This window comes from Triturus cristatus, chromosome 10 (genome assembly GCF_964204655.1).
Source record: "Triturus cristatus chromosome 10, aTriCri1.1, whole genome shotgun sequence".
In the NCBI taxonomy this organism is placed as follows: domain Eukaryota; kingdom Metazoa; phylum Chordata; class Amphibia; order Caudata; family Salamandridae; genus Triturus; species Triturus cristatus.
In genome coordinates this window covers 803,283,233-803,302,659 of record NC_140593.1, presented here as the reverse complement: position 1 = coordinate 803,302,659, position 19,427 = coordinate 803,283,233, and the positions used below count along the sequence as shown (strand labels likewise).

The 19,427-nt window shown below is 40.4% G+C and overlaps 2 protein-coding genes across 6 annotated transcripts in view; one reads left to right on the top strand and one right to left on the bottom strand.

Moving 5' to 3' along the window:
- The window catches only part of SPSB3 (splA/ryanodine receptor domain and SOCS box containing 3), a 100,109-nt gene extending 93,852 nt beyond the window's left edge, over positions 1-6,257 (bottom strand). The window contains exon 1 of one of the 5 annotated variants that reach the window (XM_085628352.1): positions 6,176-6,257. In XM_085628352.1, coding sequence (XP_085484478.1) covers positions 6,176-6,182 — 7 coding nt within the window. In that variant the 5' untranslated portion in view covers positions 6,183-6,257. The other 4 variants (XM_085628355.1, XM_085628354.1, XM_085628353.1 and 1 more) reach the window with 4 other exon arrangements.
- The window catches only part of NUBP2 (NUBP iron-sulfur cluster assembly factor 2, cytosolic), a 215,016-nt gene continuing 201,311 nt past the window's right edge, over positions 5,723-19,427 (top strand). The window contains exon 1 of the mRNA XM_085628358.1: positions 5,723-6,461. Coding sequence (XP_085484484.1) covers positions 6,455-6,461 — 7 coding nt within the window. The 5' untranslated portion in view covers positions 5,723-6,454. The remainder of the gene's footprint in view (positions 6,462-19,427) is intronic.

Below are 19,427 nucleotides of genomic sequence, written 5' to 3'. Positions count from 1 at the left end.
AGAAAGGAGAGTAACAGGAGTCAATCGAAAAGATGGACGGAAACCGAGCGGAGCTTCAAGTCCATACCTGAATACAGCATGTCTCGAAGAGAAAGAACAAGCTCTGCTTAGGTGAGACCTAAAAAATGACAAAGTTCTTAAAGAAGAAGTCCTACAAAAACATCAAGCACACATTAAAAACAAAACAATTAGCAAAATTCAAAGGGATGATAATGATTACAAAAATGGGCGAATATATACCTTCCCAAAACAAAACTGGTGGCATGCTTCAGAAAGCCAGTCAGTTCTCTGTGACATCTGGAGAACAGGGAGAAGATAGGTCACTTAGTGATACTACTAGCAAAGGCTCTGGTGTCAAAGAAACAGCATCCTCTCATTTTTTACAAGAGGCCAAAAGATTCAGGCTGGGAAACAAAATAAACGTTGCGCAACAAACCACCCCAAAATTGCAAAAAGGAAAAGAAGGGGGCAAGGGAGTGCAACTATCAACAATGCTTCGAATTGTAATTTATCAATTGAATTGTGCTCTTACAGAAGATCAAATAAATGTGCTCAGCAAGGTTTCGGTTTCTGTCCATCGTACCAGTGTAACATGACACAAAAACACAGATTTATTTAAATTTCGCAGACAACTCAAGCATTTCTTGATGGAGAAAACCAACACAACCCAATCACCAATAATAAATGTACCACTTAGGGAATACACAATAGAAGATATTAATGACACTCAGATTCTACGCTCTCCTAACAGTGATGGAAATAATGATTCCAAAAAAGCAACAGCTATTAAAAGGATCTAAATATCAGTCAGGAGATAACTTTTGAGAGTGGACTGAGACCTAAATCCACGTTTACACCCACTTTTCCAGCAGAAAATGTGATTGACACATTTGGTAAATTGGTCAAACTGCGAACATCACATAATTTAACAAAAAAGGAGCGACAAGCCCTGAAACATCTTAGTGACAATAAGACATTGGTCATAAAGGAGGTGGACATGGATGCGAATATAGTTATTCTAAAAAGACAAGATTATGTGAATGAAATCGATCAACAGTTAGCAGATACAGTGTCATACACCAAACTAAAAGATAATCCCATGAACGTAATTACTATGCAACTGAACACATTGCTACATAAATGGCGAGAATGACATCTGATTAGAGAACTGGAGTATAAATATATACTCAACTTGAATCCCATAGCTTCATGTATGTACACATTACCAAAAATACATAGGAACAAAACAACACCTTTTGGAAGATTGTTCATATCAAAGATTGGATCACCGACTGAAAAATTGTCAGAATACGTAGACGGATTCTTGCAGCCATTTGTAAAATATATACCCAATATAGAAAAAAAAATATGCACCAAGGATGTCCTCAATAAGTTTGAGGATGTACAGTGGACATCTCATATGATATGGTTCACACTGGACGTGAGCTCCTTGTAAACATGAATACCGAAAAATAGGGGTTTGGAGGCAATGCGCAACTTTCTTTCTAAAAGCTCGGCCTCTTACATAAAGCATACCGACATGCTACCTGAGATGATCGACTTTATACTTTAAAACAATGATTTCACCCAAGAGGGGGATTGGTAATGACGAGCTCAGGGAGTAGACAAGGGCTCTTGTTTCTCACCATCATATGCAAATCTGTATATGGGTTTCTTTGAGGCAAAACACATATGGCGAAAGGGTCCCCCTCATATGACTGAACATATCTCCTTTTGGGGAAGATTCATTGATGAGGTTCTGTTGATCGGAACAGGTTCAGAAGCGTCACTGCTAGAGTTTTGCCCTTACCTCAACAAAAATAATTTCAACATACATGTGACGTTTGAGTTTAGTAAACAGTCCATCTGTTTCTTGAATATAGAAATATATGTCAAAATTAATAGGGTACAAGTCAGGGTTTTCGCAAACCCGCAGCATGTAATGCATTGCTACATGGTACTAGCTCCCATCCGATCACCCAATTGTTAGCCATACCATTTGGCGAGATGTCTAGGATCAAAAGAAACTGCAGCGAAGCAGAATCATGTGAATACAGTTAGATCTGGTAAACAGGTTTTTACAAAGAGGCTAATCAAAAGGGATCTTAGTTGGCGCCAGAAAAAGAAATGCAAAAACACCTAGAAGAACCATGTTGAAAATCCCAAGAAATCAAAAACGCAACTGTGACAAAATTCAATCCGTTTCTGTACAACGTACAGCCAGAGCAGCAATTCTATTTGCAAAATACTTTTGAAACATACCAAGTACAGATAGCATACTTGTGTATAATTCCATACAAACACAAGATGAAGAGAATTATTAGAGGCTCTGTATGCAACAGCTATCTGCAACCCACAGTTGAAATGACAAGCACATGGTTACCCACCAGACCACGAGGATTTTTTTAATGCAGCACTTGTAATATGTGTAGCACAGCGATGAACAGGACATATAATTTCAGTTTCAATGGAAGCAAGACATATATAATTTAGACTTTCATATGCTGCAATAGTAAATATGCTGTTTATCTGTTGGTGTGTGCATATGGAGTCGCGCATGTGGAGTCATCCACGTGGGGAGCACAATCAAAGGCTTTAAAGAACGAAAACAAAAACACATGAGCTCCTTGAAAAACAATGATCCATCACTCCCTTTAGTAAAACAGGTTAAGGAGTAGCACTCAACATATGGGATTTTGTCAGACCAACCCTAACCCAAGGGGTGGAAATCGCATGGCTGAATTAAGAAAAAAATGAGGAACAGTGGATCATTAAATTAAAAACTGTGGAGAGGGGCATGAATCGAGATAGTGAAATGTATCATTTTCTAAGTATTGATATGGTTACATAAATTGTAGTTATTCTAATATGGCACATTTGATCTATGAACAAGCATCATGGAGATGCAAACAAACTGCAAGGCATTGGTTTAGAACCTTAGTGTTTTTTCTCCTCAATCTGTTACTCTGTTATAAAAAAGGATTGTCTGAGTAGTGATAAAGTCTCATTAGTACAGACTTCCCCAACCATTGCATTACGTCTTAAATCTCAATTTATTTTCAGTCAGCCATGCACTCTTAACTTATAATGCCTATAGTTGAGACGATATGGGACCCCCCTACACCTTGCAACCCTCAATGTCTTTGTAATGTTTCCTGTACTGATTTACACACCAACAATTTATTGTCTGTATAATGCGAGTGCAGAGGCCTCTAGGCACAGGCAATGAATTACGGCAAAGTAATCGAACAAAGGAATAAGTCCTTTTTAGTAACACATGTTACGTTGTTTGAAGCACAATCCTGGAATTATGACGTTTGCACATGAAGCACGGTTTGAGTAGCTCAAGATTTATGACGTTATTTCAAACAGTGCCAAAGACGTTAGCGAAACAATTCTTTTTAAACCACACCCACTTTGACTCTCCCTTGACTAATCTGCACGACACTCGAGATAGCAGCACTGGGCTTAATGTGGATATAATCGGTCTAATTTCATGCAAAATTGCACCAGTTAGCAAATGAACGGCATATTTGATCCTGCCGCCCCATGACAAATGTGAACAAAATGTGGAAGACTGCTAACATGTTATGTCCCAGTCTGTGATCTAATGCTTCATGCAGATCCGTTAAATGACACAAATGTTATTTAAAAAAAGAAATCAACGCTTTCTAACTCCCCTTTACATTGCCCCCACCCGTCCCTTTATCAGACAGGTATGAACAAAACTTGACGTGCACCTAATGGTCCTAATGTGACAACTAGCTCACAAATTTCATGCAGATCTGTCAAATACCAACAAAAGTCTGATCAAAAAGGCGACAGTGAATACGATTAACATGCCCAGTCTTATGATGGGTGTTACCCTTTCAGTGGATATATGGAATTAACACTGAGATGGTCATCAAGGTACAATGTAAACAAATAGTAGCCTGAGGCATGGGTGTTTATGTGAAGGTTGCTTGCCATTTGTAGCCTTAAATGCAATGCCAGTTTAAGGAGACCATGAGTTCATACAAAAAGCCAATACGGGGAAGGAGATGTTGTGAAGGTAAAATGGACTACCATGTAGTGGCAATGATACAACGATTGAAGTAAGAGGTGTGTGTGCGCCTGTGTATGATATAGTCTAACTATCTTTGTTTGCGTTTATATAAGTGTATGAGTGAATGGGAACTAACTGGAAAACGACAAATGGAAAAGGGGTCACAGAAAACCAGAAGTGGAATACTCTTCCTCCCTTCATTCGAAAAGAAGACAACTATGGCAGGTTTCGTAGAAATGTTAAGACCTGGCTATTCGAACAATAAACTTGAATAGCCAGTCTTCTCACCCCTGACTTTCTTGAATTTCTTGGCTGTAGCTCGGCGCCGGGAAACCCTTTTTGGGTAGCTGTTGCGCCTTACAAGTTCATAAAATAAATAAATTCCATGCCACGTGTATTAGAACTTTTATGTTAGTTTCAGATGCCAAAACTGTAGTTAACAATTAGTAGTCGTGATTCGTAAGTCAGGCCCCACTTCAGTTAAAAACAAATTAATAGATATGAAAGATGGCTCCGCAATGCCAGTCGACTAAATAAACTGAGGGCGAATGGCTGATGATCTGTCAAAGAACACCTATGTGCTAAAAATCCGCAAGTGGATTACTGAAAGTCTCTACTGCTTGTTAAATTGAATTAATCTACAGTACAGCCTGTCACCACAGCATTAGAAAATAAAATACTGTGTGCAAGGGTATCATCAAGGTTCACTAAGACACTGCCATACGGTCACCACACAATGACAAAGAACCCATATTCTCCAAAGGCCCACACACTGGTGGCGGGTCAGACGTAAAATGTAGAAGCTCTGTGTTGCAAACCCGTGCTATAAAATGGTTGGTACTGTCGGGCACAGAGCAACTGCACCTCTAAACTTAAAACGGTCAGTTCAGCACTTCTCGGGGGGAAAGCGTACTTTCAATGGGAGAGAAGTGGCACTTTCGAGAAAGCAAATCGATACCCTCTGATAGTGAATATTGGACTTGTATTGTTTTTAAATCAAGCACTAGTGATAACTCACACCCAACGTTTGTATTCAGGAGCCGATGGCTCACAAAGAAGGAAAGTAAGGAAACACGGTGGTCAACATAACTTCAGCAACAGATGCAAAACAAACATTACGCAAAACATAAGCTCTTGTGTATCAGAAGCTAAACATTTTGAAGGGCAGAATGAGATGCGGGCCGAGGGTCACAAAACATTTCCCCAAAGTAGCACCCTCCCCGTGGATTAACCCATCGCCTAGAAATTCACAGCTGCAACTTAATGGAAGTCAAGGGCGGTGGGTATGCGCTATACTAAAACTCCATACTATCATATTTAGTTAAGTGTAAGGAGCAGCAAAGGGAACTGTTTAATAAGAGTACATTTCTAATAGGTATAACGTCTCGATAATGTATGTGATGAACACAAACAAATACGATAATTTGAAGAATTAAATGCTTTAAATGTCCAAGTACAGTCTACGCGGAAAGAAAATACGTGTGTGGTCCTGTCATTCTACAAGTCGTGAGCTGTCAAGTAAAAACCACTTATTTTCAAGCTGAGCTAACGATGTTAAAGTGTATTTGTTTATAGCATGGCGCTCACTATCCCGTCCATTCTGTACCATGGTTAGCACTCCAGCGTTACATAAAAAACCCAGTTGAACTTTCCTTAGCCCAATCCAAAATGGCTACCACGTTCAAGACGGTTCTAGGTTTTGCCGACGTGACGGGTTCGACGCGGTCACATCTGATGCATCGAAACAGCCACATCGGACTCATCGAATTCCTCGATGTGTGGCAGTACGAAATCGGGAGACCGTGTCAACTCTTCTCTGACTGCCCTACCTCAAGCGCTGCCCCAAAGTCTTCTACACCCTCCCACTGCCCTGCTCACCCAGCCAGTGTTCCCCCGCCTCTCTGCACCTCTCAGCCGATATAATGCGTCTCCAGACCTCCTACTCGACGACAGTCAGCATCCCTCCCATAAAACGCCCTTGCCCCCCTACCTCACCTCCTCTGTGTCACTCCCAATCATGCCCTTCTTCTGGTACCGCCCACTAAGCTCAAGCTCCACCTCCGTTCCTGCCCCTTTACCTTCCAAGCACCACACCTCTTTATTTCTTTTTCAGCCCCGTTCGTCGCCTACCCTGCATTCGCCACTCCCTCCAACCGTCCCCATCAAAACTGTATGAGTACAACACCGCTCACACTGGAGCTGTACTGTACGCATGCAGTTAAGGTCAAACGCGCATGCGTTGACCGAGTACTACAGTAGACTAAAACACCCCCAGCTTGGTGGTGGGGCTTGTAATTGGTCCATTAACTGATACCAGTAGGGGTGTGGGCGTTCCTGAAAGTGCTTCCAAAGCCGCTGATTGGATAGCCGGATCGACACATCTCGGTATAAACCGGAAGACTCCAGAAAATGGAGGGTGAGTGTGGGATGCGTGATGGCTTACTAGTGTCTTGTACGGATTACCGCTTTAGTGTAATGTTTGAAAGTAGAGTTTCTAATATTTGTATGTTGCATAGCTTTGGGAAGCAGTCATACATGCGGTGCTGGAAATTAAAACTTTTGCCCTGAAGCCTATGCTTTGGAATCGAGGTGTGTGTGGTATAGCCGTTGGTAGAAAAAGTACTGTTTGGTTGTGTTTTGTTCAGATAGCACCTCTCTGGGATTGGTGTGGCAGTGATTTACTTTTGACGTCAATATGCTTGTTTGAGGGTCGGTTTCCTATAAGGGGGGGGGGAGGTGTTTCTGAATAATAAGGAAAGAAGATGCTTTTCTCCGTTTGGCCTCTTAGGGAACCTTGCTATCTCCATCTACAACGGGAAATCATGTTCCAAGCCAATAACACAATCTTGGCCACAGTCAACTTTATTCATCCCACCCTCAAGCCCCCCGACTGTCCTCCACGATCCCCCCTCTGTTCATCCCTAACACCCCTCACCCACCCCCACTCCTTCTGGTCCACCCATACAACTCCTCTCTCCCTGGACTCCCCTGCGGTCCGATATGACCCCTCTCAAGCTGTTGCTCACAGCCAACACAAGACTGCGAACAACCCCCCCCCCACCATCTCCCCACCGCCAACTTCCCACACACCAGTATCTCTCCATTTTGGGTTGCCCTCCCCACTCTCTTCTCCGCCACAGTCGACTCAGAAGCCTTCCTGCCCCTTTCCTCCTTCGATGTCCTACCCTAACATCTTCCAACACCAGATACCAACAACCCACATATCCCCCAACATAACTGATGAACATAACTTGCCTCTGCTCAACAAGCTCCTTTCCACGTTCTTGCACATCTCCTGAAGAATCAAAATCCTCTCCTCTGCTCTTTCTCATCTAAGTGTCTTTCTATCCTCCTATTGCCTTCTCCTTTTATTTTTATCCCCACTGACCCTCTACCTAATACCCTCTTACATACCAAGAGACAACCATCTACCCAGACCCAAACGGATACAATCTTCCATAGACATCTCAGAACTATCCTGGACCTGATAGTCTCCAATTCCCCCAATATACAGTCATATTACCCCATTTCAATTGTCTTGTCTGACCACATGCAGAACTCATTCTCCCTCTCCTGCTCTTATACCAAAATCTCCGGGCTACTCAAGAGGGAGAAAATATGGTTCAGGCAAACATCCAACCTTAACTCAGAAGCCATGGCCCTCATGGCCCTTCCTACCCTAATCTCGTTTACACCCCACTTTGATATTAATGAGGCCACCAACGAATACAACTGCGGCATGGAAACCCTTATCAACAAATTTGCACCTCTGAAGTGCAAATTATCTAGACCGAAACCCTCCAATCCTTGGTTCTCAAAAGAGCTTTATGAAGAAAGAAAGCTTATCAGAAAGTGTGAGGAAGAATGGAGATTAGCACCCTCTCACCTGAGTATAAATAAGCTCATGTTGCTGATAAAACCATTGGGATGTGGGTTGCAGGGAGTTATAGCTTGTTTCTGAATTATAGAATTTATTTCTTGATCTCCAAACTTCTGCTTCTAGGATGGAAAGAAAATTAGTTTTGGAGAGGGTTATTGAATAGGAATGTCGTAAAATTCTAGAGAAATATGATGCAGCGTGGAATTTCAAATCCTCCCTTCGTCACAGACCAAATATCACACTAACGCTTTCACTCAATACATTCATTGGTGGGGCCGATAACACCAATACTCACACTTCATTGGTCTGCTCTTACGGGAGAGATAAGTGTTCCAAACGCTGACGTGAAAAGAATACCTTATAACCTAGAGGAATTTTATTTACATAAACATACACTACATATCCTTAATCCAGTACATCTTAATCCTGAACCTCAAGATATTCCTTCCACTTAGCCGATGGATCATTTAGTTGTGTTGGAGTAGTGATTTTAATCCTCTTTCATTTATATTCAAATCTTAATCTATTGCTTCTCAATAAATAACCCAACACATTTGCTTGTTAATCAATAATATTGGTTATCTATTTAATGCAAATGTTAATAAAACGTTAAACCATAGAACACCATATTTACCTAATTTGGCTATTAGTCGTCCTCTAAGTCAATCAAGTCATCATGCAGCATGCTACAGTCCCAAAGATTGGGTCTGGACCATAAGTGTGTACGCATCAATCAGTGCCCATCAGTTTTGAGAGTCCTCAGTTCATCAGGGAAATGGGCAGCAATTTAGTCTGTCAAAGATTCAGGGAAACAGCTGTCCTGCAGTGTCACCGTCCTCTCTGTCAGCATAACGTCAGGAAAAAGAAAAGGTCCGCTACTGCCAACTCACTAGTCTATTATCGTTTATAATAAATTAATGACAAAATGTAACGAAAGTCAGTTTTAGGCATTTCTGATTGGTTGGTTAAGATCGTCCGTTTCGGTTTCCCAAAGTCTATGATGTCACACTGTCAGACATGATCCATCCGGTTTGTCAAAATTGTCCATTGTTAAAGCTCTTGGCTGTAGTCCAGTCACAACCTTGTTCGGGTACAAGCTGTGTAGGTCATCTTGAGGCCACTTGTTCAGGAGCCTGGGACATGCGCACTTGGTCTGAAACCTCGTGGAATGGTGGCTGTCTCGTCGTGTACGTTGGTCGGCCATTTTGTTATAGGCCCAATCGGTCAACTTAAGAGAAACAAACACAAAAGTAATTAAAACATGGAAATAAAGAATAAAATGTTTAACCCTAACTAATTCCCCTATGTGTGTGTAATTATCTAGCATAACTGCGACATTTAAAGCGTTTATATTCACCCAATGATGTCATCTGGTGCAACTTACAATTACGTCACAAAAGCAACATACATCATGCAATATTCTATTTTTCTAGTATTAGTATGCGTTCGTATATTAGTTTACAAATTATTTTAGCCATGCAAAATGCAAATCCCACGTGTAATTCATACATTAGTAAGGTTGGTTAAGTACCACTCAAAACACATTAATATTATTACAATTAATAGATTATTCTAATTAGTATGAACATGCAGAAATGGGGGAGGTATACAACATTTTGTACTACCCACTCCATCAATCCCCCCTTTGGTGATTATATCACCACACCATCAACATTTTGTATTTCTTTTATGGAGTTTCAAAGTGATTTCTTATTTTTATTCATAATTCAGTTTCCCCTGTCTCTTCTCTTTTCGCTGACTTGTACATACTCTCCTTAACTTCCTCTAATTCTATTCCTTCAAATTCTCTCTCTTGTTTCTTACCTTTTCTCCTTAAATTTTCTCTTTGTAACTTTTTCTGACTTTTATTCCTTTTACGACAGATACACCCTAATCTTATCATTAATACTATGAAAATCACACAGGTTAATGGAAATAAGATTTTACCTAAAAAGGTACTACCTAAGTTTACTAAGAAAGCTTTAATAGCTAATGTTTTCTTTCCAATCTTTTCCCAAACACCTTCAACCTCCAGTGGTGCAATTTCATCATGCAGTTCAGTTATATTTTTAATATAAATTTTCAAATCTTTACTTTCGTTTGGAATGTAAGTACAACAATGTTGAACTTTCAGCATTCCACAGACTCCACCCTCCTTTGCCAATAATCTATCAAGGGCAAGTCGATTTTGCATTGCCATGGTACGCATGGCAACCATTTCTATGTTCACCAATAAAAATCCTCCAGCGGTGCTTGTTGGCAAGCGATCCACTAATGTTGAGGTCTTCTAGTTTTGTTTGCATTCAGAGATATTCCCACTGCTGGTATCAATGCTCCAAAGATGTCACCCACAATTTCTGACCAAGATTCTCTCTTACTACGTGCTAAATAACTACCTAAACTATGTACACCATCTTCTCCTCTATTCATATGAAAAATGTTCGGGAAAACCAGGCCTACATAACATGTGCCATACCAATGTTCTGGCAAACGATAATATGCCTTGCTCCCGCAAATGAAATATAATCCAGGAAAAACTGGATCTTTTCCACCTTTAAATCCCCATCCACCCATGATTCGGTATGTATCATGGCACTCACTATTACCTCCAAAATAATTATCATATGCAGTTTGATTCCTTCTAATACACAATTTCCCCTTCTGAGGCCAATCCAAAGCCATAGTTGGACTAGCTTCACCTTTCAAGTGTTTTTCCCTTTCTACATCCCAGACTGTCTTCTCCACCTTTCCTTCAGATGCCTTTCTTTGCATTTTCAGTCTTCTTTCTTCAACCATATCTAAAAATGTCTTTTCCTCTTTCTGTAAACTGCAAGTCAAATTGTTTTTAATTATATATTCTAATGTTAGTTCTTTAATCTCTAAGAAAAATTCACCTAATACCTTTGCAGGTTTTACCTTGTTTAGATTGTTAATTGATGGTACTTGTTAAAATATGTTCTCTACATCTGAAAAATAATACTCTAATCTCCCTGTTTGATAAAATAAACTATCTATTACACTACATGTTATTCCATAAGTTACTGGAAGATGGTGATAAGTCACTCCCTCCGGTACAGAGGCAGGTAACTGCATACAAACATAGCAGTCCCTTACGTCCATTGTCTTTACATATTCATACAACTATTTCGAAAACACATTATTAGAAAAATCGGTTATAGACCTGTCTTTATGTAAATAGTTTTTATCTATTCTAGTCAGAACTATCTTTTGAATCTTTTCTATATTAGTTTTGTTTTCACTATATCCTTCTATTGTATCTATAGTAACCTTAAATGAGATCAGGAGAGCAAGTATGCTCCAGAGAAGCATTAGTAATCCTGTACAACAACAACACATTTTACACCATCTTTGCAAAAATAATACATCTACCTTTTCTACTATCTATATTTGCCATTTTTATTAAAATGGACAGTGTCTTTTGACTTAGCCTCTTCTACTTCACAACTAATTTGTCCAACCCAAGGCTCTAAGCACCTACTGGGTTCTACCAGTTTTTTTCTCTTTTTGTGTGTGCATATTTTGTTATCTTTCCGTTAGCAGCTTTTTGGTCTCATTCAGTTTGGCATCTCATCGTTTTTCGCCTTTCCCTCGTGATCTGAATACAGAATATCCTGAACATCTGCTTCTCCTCCAATATCGGACAAGATAACTCTCAGGATTTCCGATTCTTCGTCCTCTTCAACCACTTCTGGCACAATCACCTCTGAATTTCCTTGGCTATCTGCCTCTTCTTTCACTTCAGACAGGGCCACATACGTCCATTCTGGTGACTTATACTTCTGGTTAGGTTTTCTTATTCTTTTACTTTCTTTGATTACAATGGTTTCTTCGTCTTTTAATTCCTCCTGACTCGTCACTTCATTCACCTGTTCAGCCCTTGGTGAATTTACTCGTGTCAGTTGATTTCTCAGTCTTTTTACTTTATTTGGCCAACCGTCGTCCTTTGCTGCTCTTTTCAATTTTCTTCCTTTATCATTCTTTTCATTTCTCCAAGCTCTCTTTCTTAGAACTCGACCTTCAGGTACTTCATCTTCGCTTTCCTCTGACTCTGTTTCAACTTGCTTTTTACTCTCCACAGCTTCTTTTTCCACCACTTCTTTTGTTTTTCCTACTTCTGTCCCTCCTCGTATCTCCGACACGCAATCTTCCTGCTGACTACTTGTCCCTACTTCTGACTGAATGTTGGAGTTCCCTACACCTCCTCGGGGGTCTTTCGCAGAAATCTTTCCCTCTCTTTCTGTATCTAGCACCTGTCCATCTAAATGTGTTTTTTCAGGTGGAATCTCTCTCAATCTTTCGTCTGGAACTTCTCTTTCAGTAATTTCTTTTATTGTCTCTTCACTGTCTTTTTCTTTGTCCTTTCCTTGTCTTTTCCTAGAACATTGAGTTCCTTGTTCAGTCTCTGAGTCTGAGCTGGCATCAGAAATCTGTAACCTTCTTCTCAAGGAAATACTTCTGGGGACAAATGTTAGACTTGGTTCTGATTCCCCCTTTTCAGGGTTTTCTTTTGTATTTGGCTCTTCGTCATCCGATTCAGTACTGGATTCTGATTCATCAAAATACTCCTTTTCTGAGCTATCCACTGGATTTGAAATTCTCAATGTATGACTTGCATGAATCCAGTTTTTCAGTCCAGCACACTTCACAGCTGTTGTTGTGGTCAAGATGACTTGTCGTGGTTTTCCCCACCTTGGTACCAAATAGTTTCTTCCTCTGTGTACTTTTATTCTCATCCAGTCTTCTGGGCTCAGATCAAGGTCTTGCTTCTTTTCAAGGGTGGTGGCATCCGCTCCAACCTGATGAAATACAGAATGAACTGCATCAGCCACGTTTTTACAGTATTCCAACACCATGTCATCAGTTATAGTCATCAGCTTGTTGACTGGTATGAACACATGTCGCATCGCCCGTCCCATAATAATTTCATGGGGGCTCAACCCTGTAGTTCTGTCTTGAATTGATCTAATAGTCATGAGTACCAGAGGCAAGACATCAGGCCATTTCATACCTGTGGCTAAACACATTTTCCCTATCCTGTTTTTGATAGTACCATTCATCTGTTCCACCACACCAGAAGCTTCTGGTCGGTAGGCACAATGTAGTTTTTGTTGTACATTCAATGCTTCACAAATCAATTTTATGATCTCATTCTGGAAATGTACTCCTCGGTCTGATTCAATTGTTACTGGGAATCCGAATCTAGGGATAAATTCCCTCAAAAGTAATTTTGCCACTGTCATTCCATCATTTCTTCTTGTTGGGAATGCCTCTACCCATCTAGAAAACAGGCAGACCATAACTAAAACGTACCTCAACCTGTTACAGGGAGGCATCTGGTAAAAGGCACTCCTTCTCGACCTATTGTTCCTAGGCTCACTACTGTCTTTCTTCCAGGATTGTATTGCTGACATATTAGGCATCTCTGACAAAAACTTTCAGCTACAAGTCTGAATTTTGCATTGTGCCAGGTCTGCTTAAATGACTTGATCATAGCATCTCTCCCTATGTGTCCCTGTCCATGATACATCCGGGCCATGGCAGACTTCATGCTATCAGGCATAACTGGTCTTCCATCCCGATAGACCTACACATGATCCTTGTCTCTTGGTGCACATCCTGCTCTTATCCACTGCTTCATTTCCTCATCTCCTGCTTCTTCCTGTAATTCTCACTTCTTCCCAGGTACCCACAATGTTAGTAAACATCAAAGAAAAAGAAATCACCTCTTTCTCCTTGGCCCTGTAAATGGAATTCTGGTTACGTGCACAGTATTGAGCCATGTCGTTGGCATATTTATTGCCAGTGGCGATGTAATCACCACTTTGACTATGGGCAGCACACTTCACAACAGCCAATTGCCTAGGCAGCTGTATCGCCCCAAGCAATTTACCAACCACTTCAGCATTCTTAATGGGAGTTCCACTTGATTTCAAAAACCCTCTCTGCAGCCAATTTTTGACCGAAGTCGTGTACGACTCCGAAGCCATACTGGCTGTCAGTTATCACAGTCACTCTCACACTTTTCCCAATCTTGCATGCTCTAGTCAAAGCAACAAGTTCGCATATGCTGCACTCAACACTCCATCATCTGTTCTCAAACAAGACCCATCCACAAACATGACAAAATCACTTTCTGATAAAGGCTCATCTTTTATGTCGGGTCGTGGTTTTGTACAGAAATCGAGTACATCCAGACAGTCGTGATCTGCTTCATCTCTGACTTCTACATACTCAGCATCAGGCAGCAATGCTGAAGGATTCACATTCAAACATCTCACAAGACTTACAATCGTTGCACCTAATATAACTTTCTCATACTTAGTCATCCGACTATGTGTCATATACTGAGTGCGACTCCTTGTTAAAAAGATTGCCACATCATGAGGTACAAACACTTTCACAGGATATCCCATTACAATTCCTTCACTCTGTTCCAAACTTCGGCAGGTAGCAGCCACTGCTTTCAAACACCCGGATAGGGCTACCGCTACTGGATCCAGCATTGATGAGAAATATGCAATTGGTCTCCTCAGTTTTCCATGCTTCTGTATTAGAACAGAGAGTGCACATCCATTCCTGTCACTGCAGTACAACTCAAACTCTTTCTCATAATCAGGCATACCTAATGCAGGTGCTTCACACAACCCATCTCTCAATCGTTTAAAAGCTGCCAATTCTCTTTGTTCAAATCAATGGGATCTCTCACATCACTTCTTGTCAATCGTACCAAAGGTTTTGCAATCAACGAAAAATTGCTGATCCATTGACGACAGTATCCAACCATTCCAAGAAACATTCTCACCTCTCTTTGGGTCATGGGTGCTCATTCTTTTTATGATCCTGATTCTGTCTATTGTTATCTTTCTCAGTCCCTTTTCGATATTGTGGCCTAAATATTGTACTTCTTTTTTGCAAAATTGTAATTTTGATGGTGACACTTTAAGTCCTCCATCTGCCAGATGATTCAGCAAGGCTTTAGTGTCTATCTCACAAGCTTCACAGGTTTTCGACGCCACAAGAAGGTCGTCGATGTATTGAATTAACACTGAATTTTCGGGCATTTCTAGACTTTCGTGAGACTTCTTCAATAGCTGATTAAATATTGAGGGGCTTTCTGTATATCCCTGTGGAATTCGGCACTAAGCCAAAATACGCTCGCCGAAACGAAACGCAAAAATTTGCTGGCTGTCATGGTGCAATGGGATGGAAAAGAAAGCATGGCATAAATCAATCACAGTACACCATTCTGCATCATGGGGAATCTGATACAAAATCACAGATGGATTTGGTACAATAGTACAGCAAGACACAACAATTTTGTTTATCTTTCTCAGATCTTGTGCTATCCTGAACTTCCCATTAGGCTTTTTCAGTCCCATAATTGATGAATTACATGGGCTACTCATTATTTCTCTCAGAATGCCTTGTTTTATCATTTTTTCAATCACAGGAGTAACTCCTTCAATTATTTCAGGAGTCAATTTATATTGAGGGACATTTGGATAGCTTACTCCTTCCTTCAGTGTTATTTTTACTGGATCTACATTTCTCATTAATCCCACATCTTCTCCTGTGAAATCCCAAACTTCTGCTTTTACAGACTGTTTCAATTATTTAGGTAATTCATCAGGACTAAATACAACATAGGTTTCGGTAACCTCATTTTCCCTGTTTGCCATTGTCATTTTATACAACACATCTTCATCCGGGGTCTCAAAGGCTATCCCATCAGGCGTACAGAATATAGCGCACTTCATTTTACACAACAAATCCCTACCTAATAAATTCACAGGACTGGTATCGCACACAACAAAGCGGTGCATTTCGTAAAATTTCCCAATGCTAATTTTCACTGGCTCTGTAAGATACGTTTTAATCTGTCTGTTGGAGACACCAACTACTTGGATCGTTTCGTCCGAGAGAGGAAGGTTCTTAACATCAGTTGACCTGACAGTTGATCGAGTAACACCAGTATCAACTAGGAAAGTAATACTTTCATTATTTATCTTCCTATCTACAAATGGGCCTGTCTAGTCTACTTCTAGAGTTGCGCCAAGTACGCACTCTTCTTCCTCCCTTCGGCACCGTCAATAATCCTCTTCTGAATCACTCTCATCGCGTTGTAGCCAATACTGCGAAACAGCGCTAGCGCGTGGCAGCTTATTTACCTGTTCTTCGTTGTAGAATCCTGTTTCCTTACTATATTTCTGGGAGTTTTTGCTCTGTGGAAAAGGCGGTTTTGGCACCTGATTCTGTTGGGTTACAACCTGCTGCTGTCGCTGCGGTTGACCACTCACCTCATTCTGCACCTGTGGATTCAATGATGCATTTTCATTGTTAGTACTTGGGGGAAATTTGCACTCGGATTTCCAGTGCCCTATTCTACCGCAATTATGACATGGGAATTTCTTTTTAGCTTCTTCTATAGTAAAATTTCCCTTACCTTTCCCAGGAATGAACTTTTGTCTCGGGCCTGTATTATTCACTTGTTCCGCTAATTGAGCTTCCTGTCTCTCTGCTACCTTTACTTGTGCCCACATAGCCTTTTCTTTTAATTTTCGCTGTTTTGCTTCAATCTCATCACTGAAATATTTTGCATGTCTCAATACTTCGTCTATTTTCTTATTTTGCCAGTCTACAGTATGTTGTTTTATCATTTCACTAATCTCTGGACGTAGACCATATACAAATCTGTATACAAAATGACTTAAATCCTTTTCACTTAAATTTTCATCACCACTAAACTGTTTGAAGGCCAAAATCAGCCTTTCATAATATGCATGTACTGACTCTTTGCTTTCCTGATGTGTTCTGTCAATTTTTACCCAATCTGTCTCTTTAGGAGGTACTTTGTTTTTCAGAAAGGCGATAACCTGTTCATATTTCTTCATTACCTCGGGATCAGGAGCTCCAGTTTTTGGATCTCTAGGGTATTCCTGAGTTGGCCAATTGATCATTAATTTGCACTCTGTCCATAAATCTGCTGGTACTATTATGTCAAATAGACTATTCAGATCAATCCATAGTACTTTGGACAACTTCACAAATCTATCCACTTGCCTATACCACTCGACAGGCTTTTCGCGTAGTCGAGGGAAATCATTTGTAAAAGACAAAATATCCTGTCTTGTCCATGGAACATGTACATATCCTCCTCCTGGAATTTCTCTCATGGGGCATTCTTTTACTACCTTTTCTTTTTCTCTTACAGGGAATGCTGCAAACTTTTTATCTAGGGCATCATCTCGTTTTCGGTACCACCTGCTTCTCCATTTAGCCACATCTCCCCATTTTCTCAGCAAGATAATTATTTCCTTAATCTGACTTATTCGTCCTGTGGTGTTCAAATTTTCAATATCTTTTTCAGTGAAATCTATTCGATATGGTTTTTGTAAGGCCTTTACCTTTTCAATATCTATACCCATTTCATTTGCTACTTCTTCTAGTCTTTCGTGCAGATTTTTCGCTCTCCATGTTACACTTTTGCACAAAAATAGTAATTCCTCATCTTGATAAGTTTTTAATTTCTCTGTGGGGATAGTTCCTACTATTAACTCTTCCAGTACCATTCGTAATTTGGCCACATCTATTGATTGGGATTCTTTGTCTTTTCTCTGCAAGCTTCTCAACCATTCACTTAATTCATCTGTAGATGGACCTACTGGTTTTTCTCGTGCTGAATCCTTTTGCGTTTCTAATATTGATTCCACTGTCATTGTATGTCTTTCCGCTAAAGTTTGGCCTATAAAAGGGTTACTTGAAACATTTGGTTCGATCATACTCCTTGTCTGTCTCCATAGGTTTTCATTTTGGCTCTGCTTTGGCTTCTCAGCCTGTTTATTGCTATTATAAGGAACTGTTAAACAATGTGCGCTATCTTTTTGTTTATCAAAATAGGCATCACAGGGCCTATCGTCACTGGAACAGTCACAGCTTCTAGATTTTTAGTCAATTCTCGTATCTTTTCAGTTAATTCTAAAATTGTTTATACTAATTCTGCCGAATTTTCACCATTTACCTTACCATCTGATTTTCTCTCTACCTCTCTAATGGAATTACCTTTCTCTAAATCTTGGGACACTGGTTCTGACTTAATGATTCATGAAGTTTCTCTCATTGGGGCACTTGGTGTCAACATTTCTGGTTCTGGTTGATACGGAGGTGGATTTTTATAAAACATGTCATCTAGAACATCATCCTCCGATTAATTCACTCCATACCTTCTTGATTCAACATTATGCTTTTTCTCTGTGCATTTTCTACCTCCAATTTCTTCTGCGGTTCTTACAGGAAACAGACCTTCAGTCATACTCGCATTCCGCCACATTCTCATTCTGTCATCATGATTCTCATGTCCATATGATCTACCAAACATGTCATCATCAAGTCTTTATTTCGGCCACTGTGGACCATAAAAGATACAATAAATACAATAACAATTAAACAGTAAAATGTACACAATAAAAGACATTTTATAGATGAATTATTATCTAACATGGAGTGATAAACTCATAAAACCAGTCTAAAAATATTTACAGTGTAGATTTACCTAGTCATGAGGCGATTACGAATAAACCAGGCTGTAGTTAAAAATTTGGCTACGGCACATACAATGGGGGCAGACAGATCAGTTTTTAGGATTCTATATGCAGGACGGTGTTCCTTGAAGCCTAGATTCCTGAGGAGTGGAACAAGCCAATATTTACGTGGCGTATTATATGCAGGACAAAAGAAGATCATATGCAAATCATCTTCTCGGGTATGAGGGCAAACCTGGCAATTAGGTGTACTCTGGGTTTTGAGCCAGTGTTCTGTGTGTGCCCTCAACGGGAGTGTCCCATAGCGCCACTGCAAATAAAGTTTTCGTGTTAATTGTGGGCCAACATCATCAAGGACCTGCTCCAGATAGTAGTGGTCCTTGAGAGCGATGAAATGTATGGACAACGAGTCTTGGCGAAGAGATTCAATTGCTGCCTGTAACTTGTACTCGCGGTATGCGTCCGCCAGTGACCTACGAGAGATCCTTGTGCAGGCGCTCCGCGGGTCAAGCCACAACTCTGGCTTCCCCATCATTTTAAAAGTGTTCTTGATGTATTTAAACCAGGGTATTTGCAGCACCTTAGGAAAGCGCATGATTTCTTCTAGTTCTGATCTATAACTAGAAAGCTCTAAGGAACTCCAAACTCTGCGCCAATACATCAGAGGCCTAAGTCCCAATTCTTCAATAATTGGTCTTAGGCCGAGATCCAATCTCAACGGGAAGAGCGGGGTATTTGATGGTAAGGCGGTCAGTTTTCTAATGAAGTTGTTCTCAGTTATCTGTAACTTCTGGCACGCAGCATAGCCCCATATCACACCCCCGTAAATCACCGCCCCTCTAGCCTGAGTTTTGTAAATATGGAGAGGTGGTCCTAATGGCTTATAGGTGGACCTAGATATCATCCTGGTTATACCACCAGTAAGTTGAGCAAGTTTTAGATT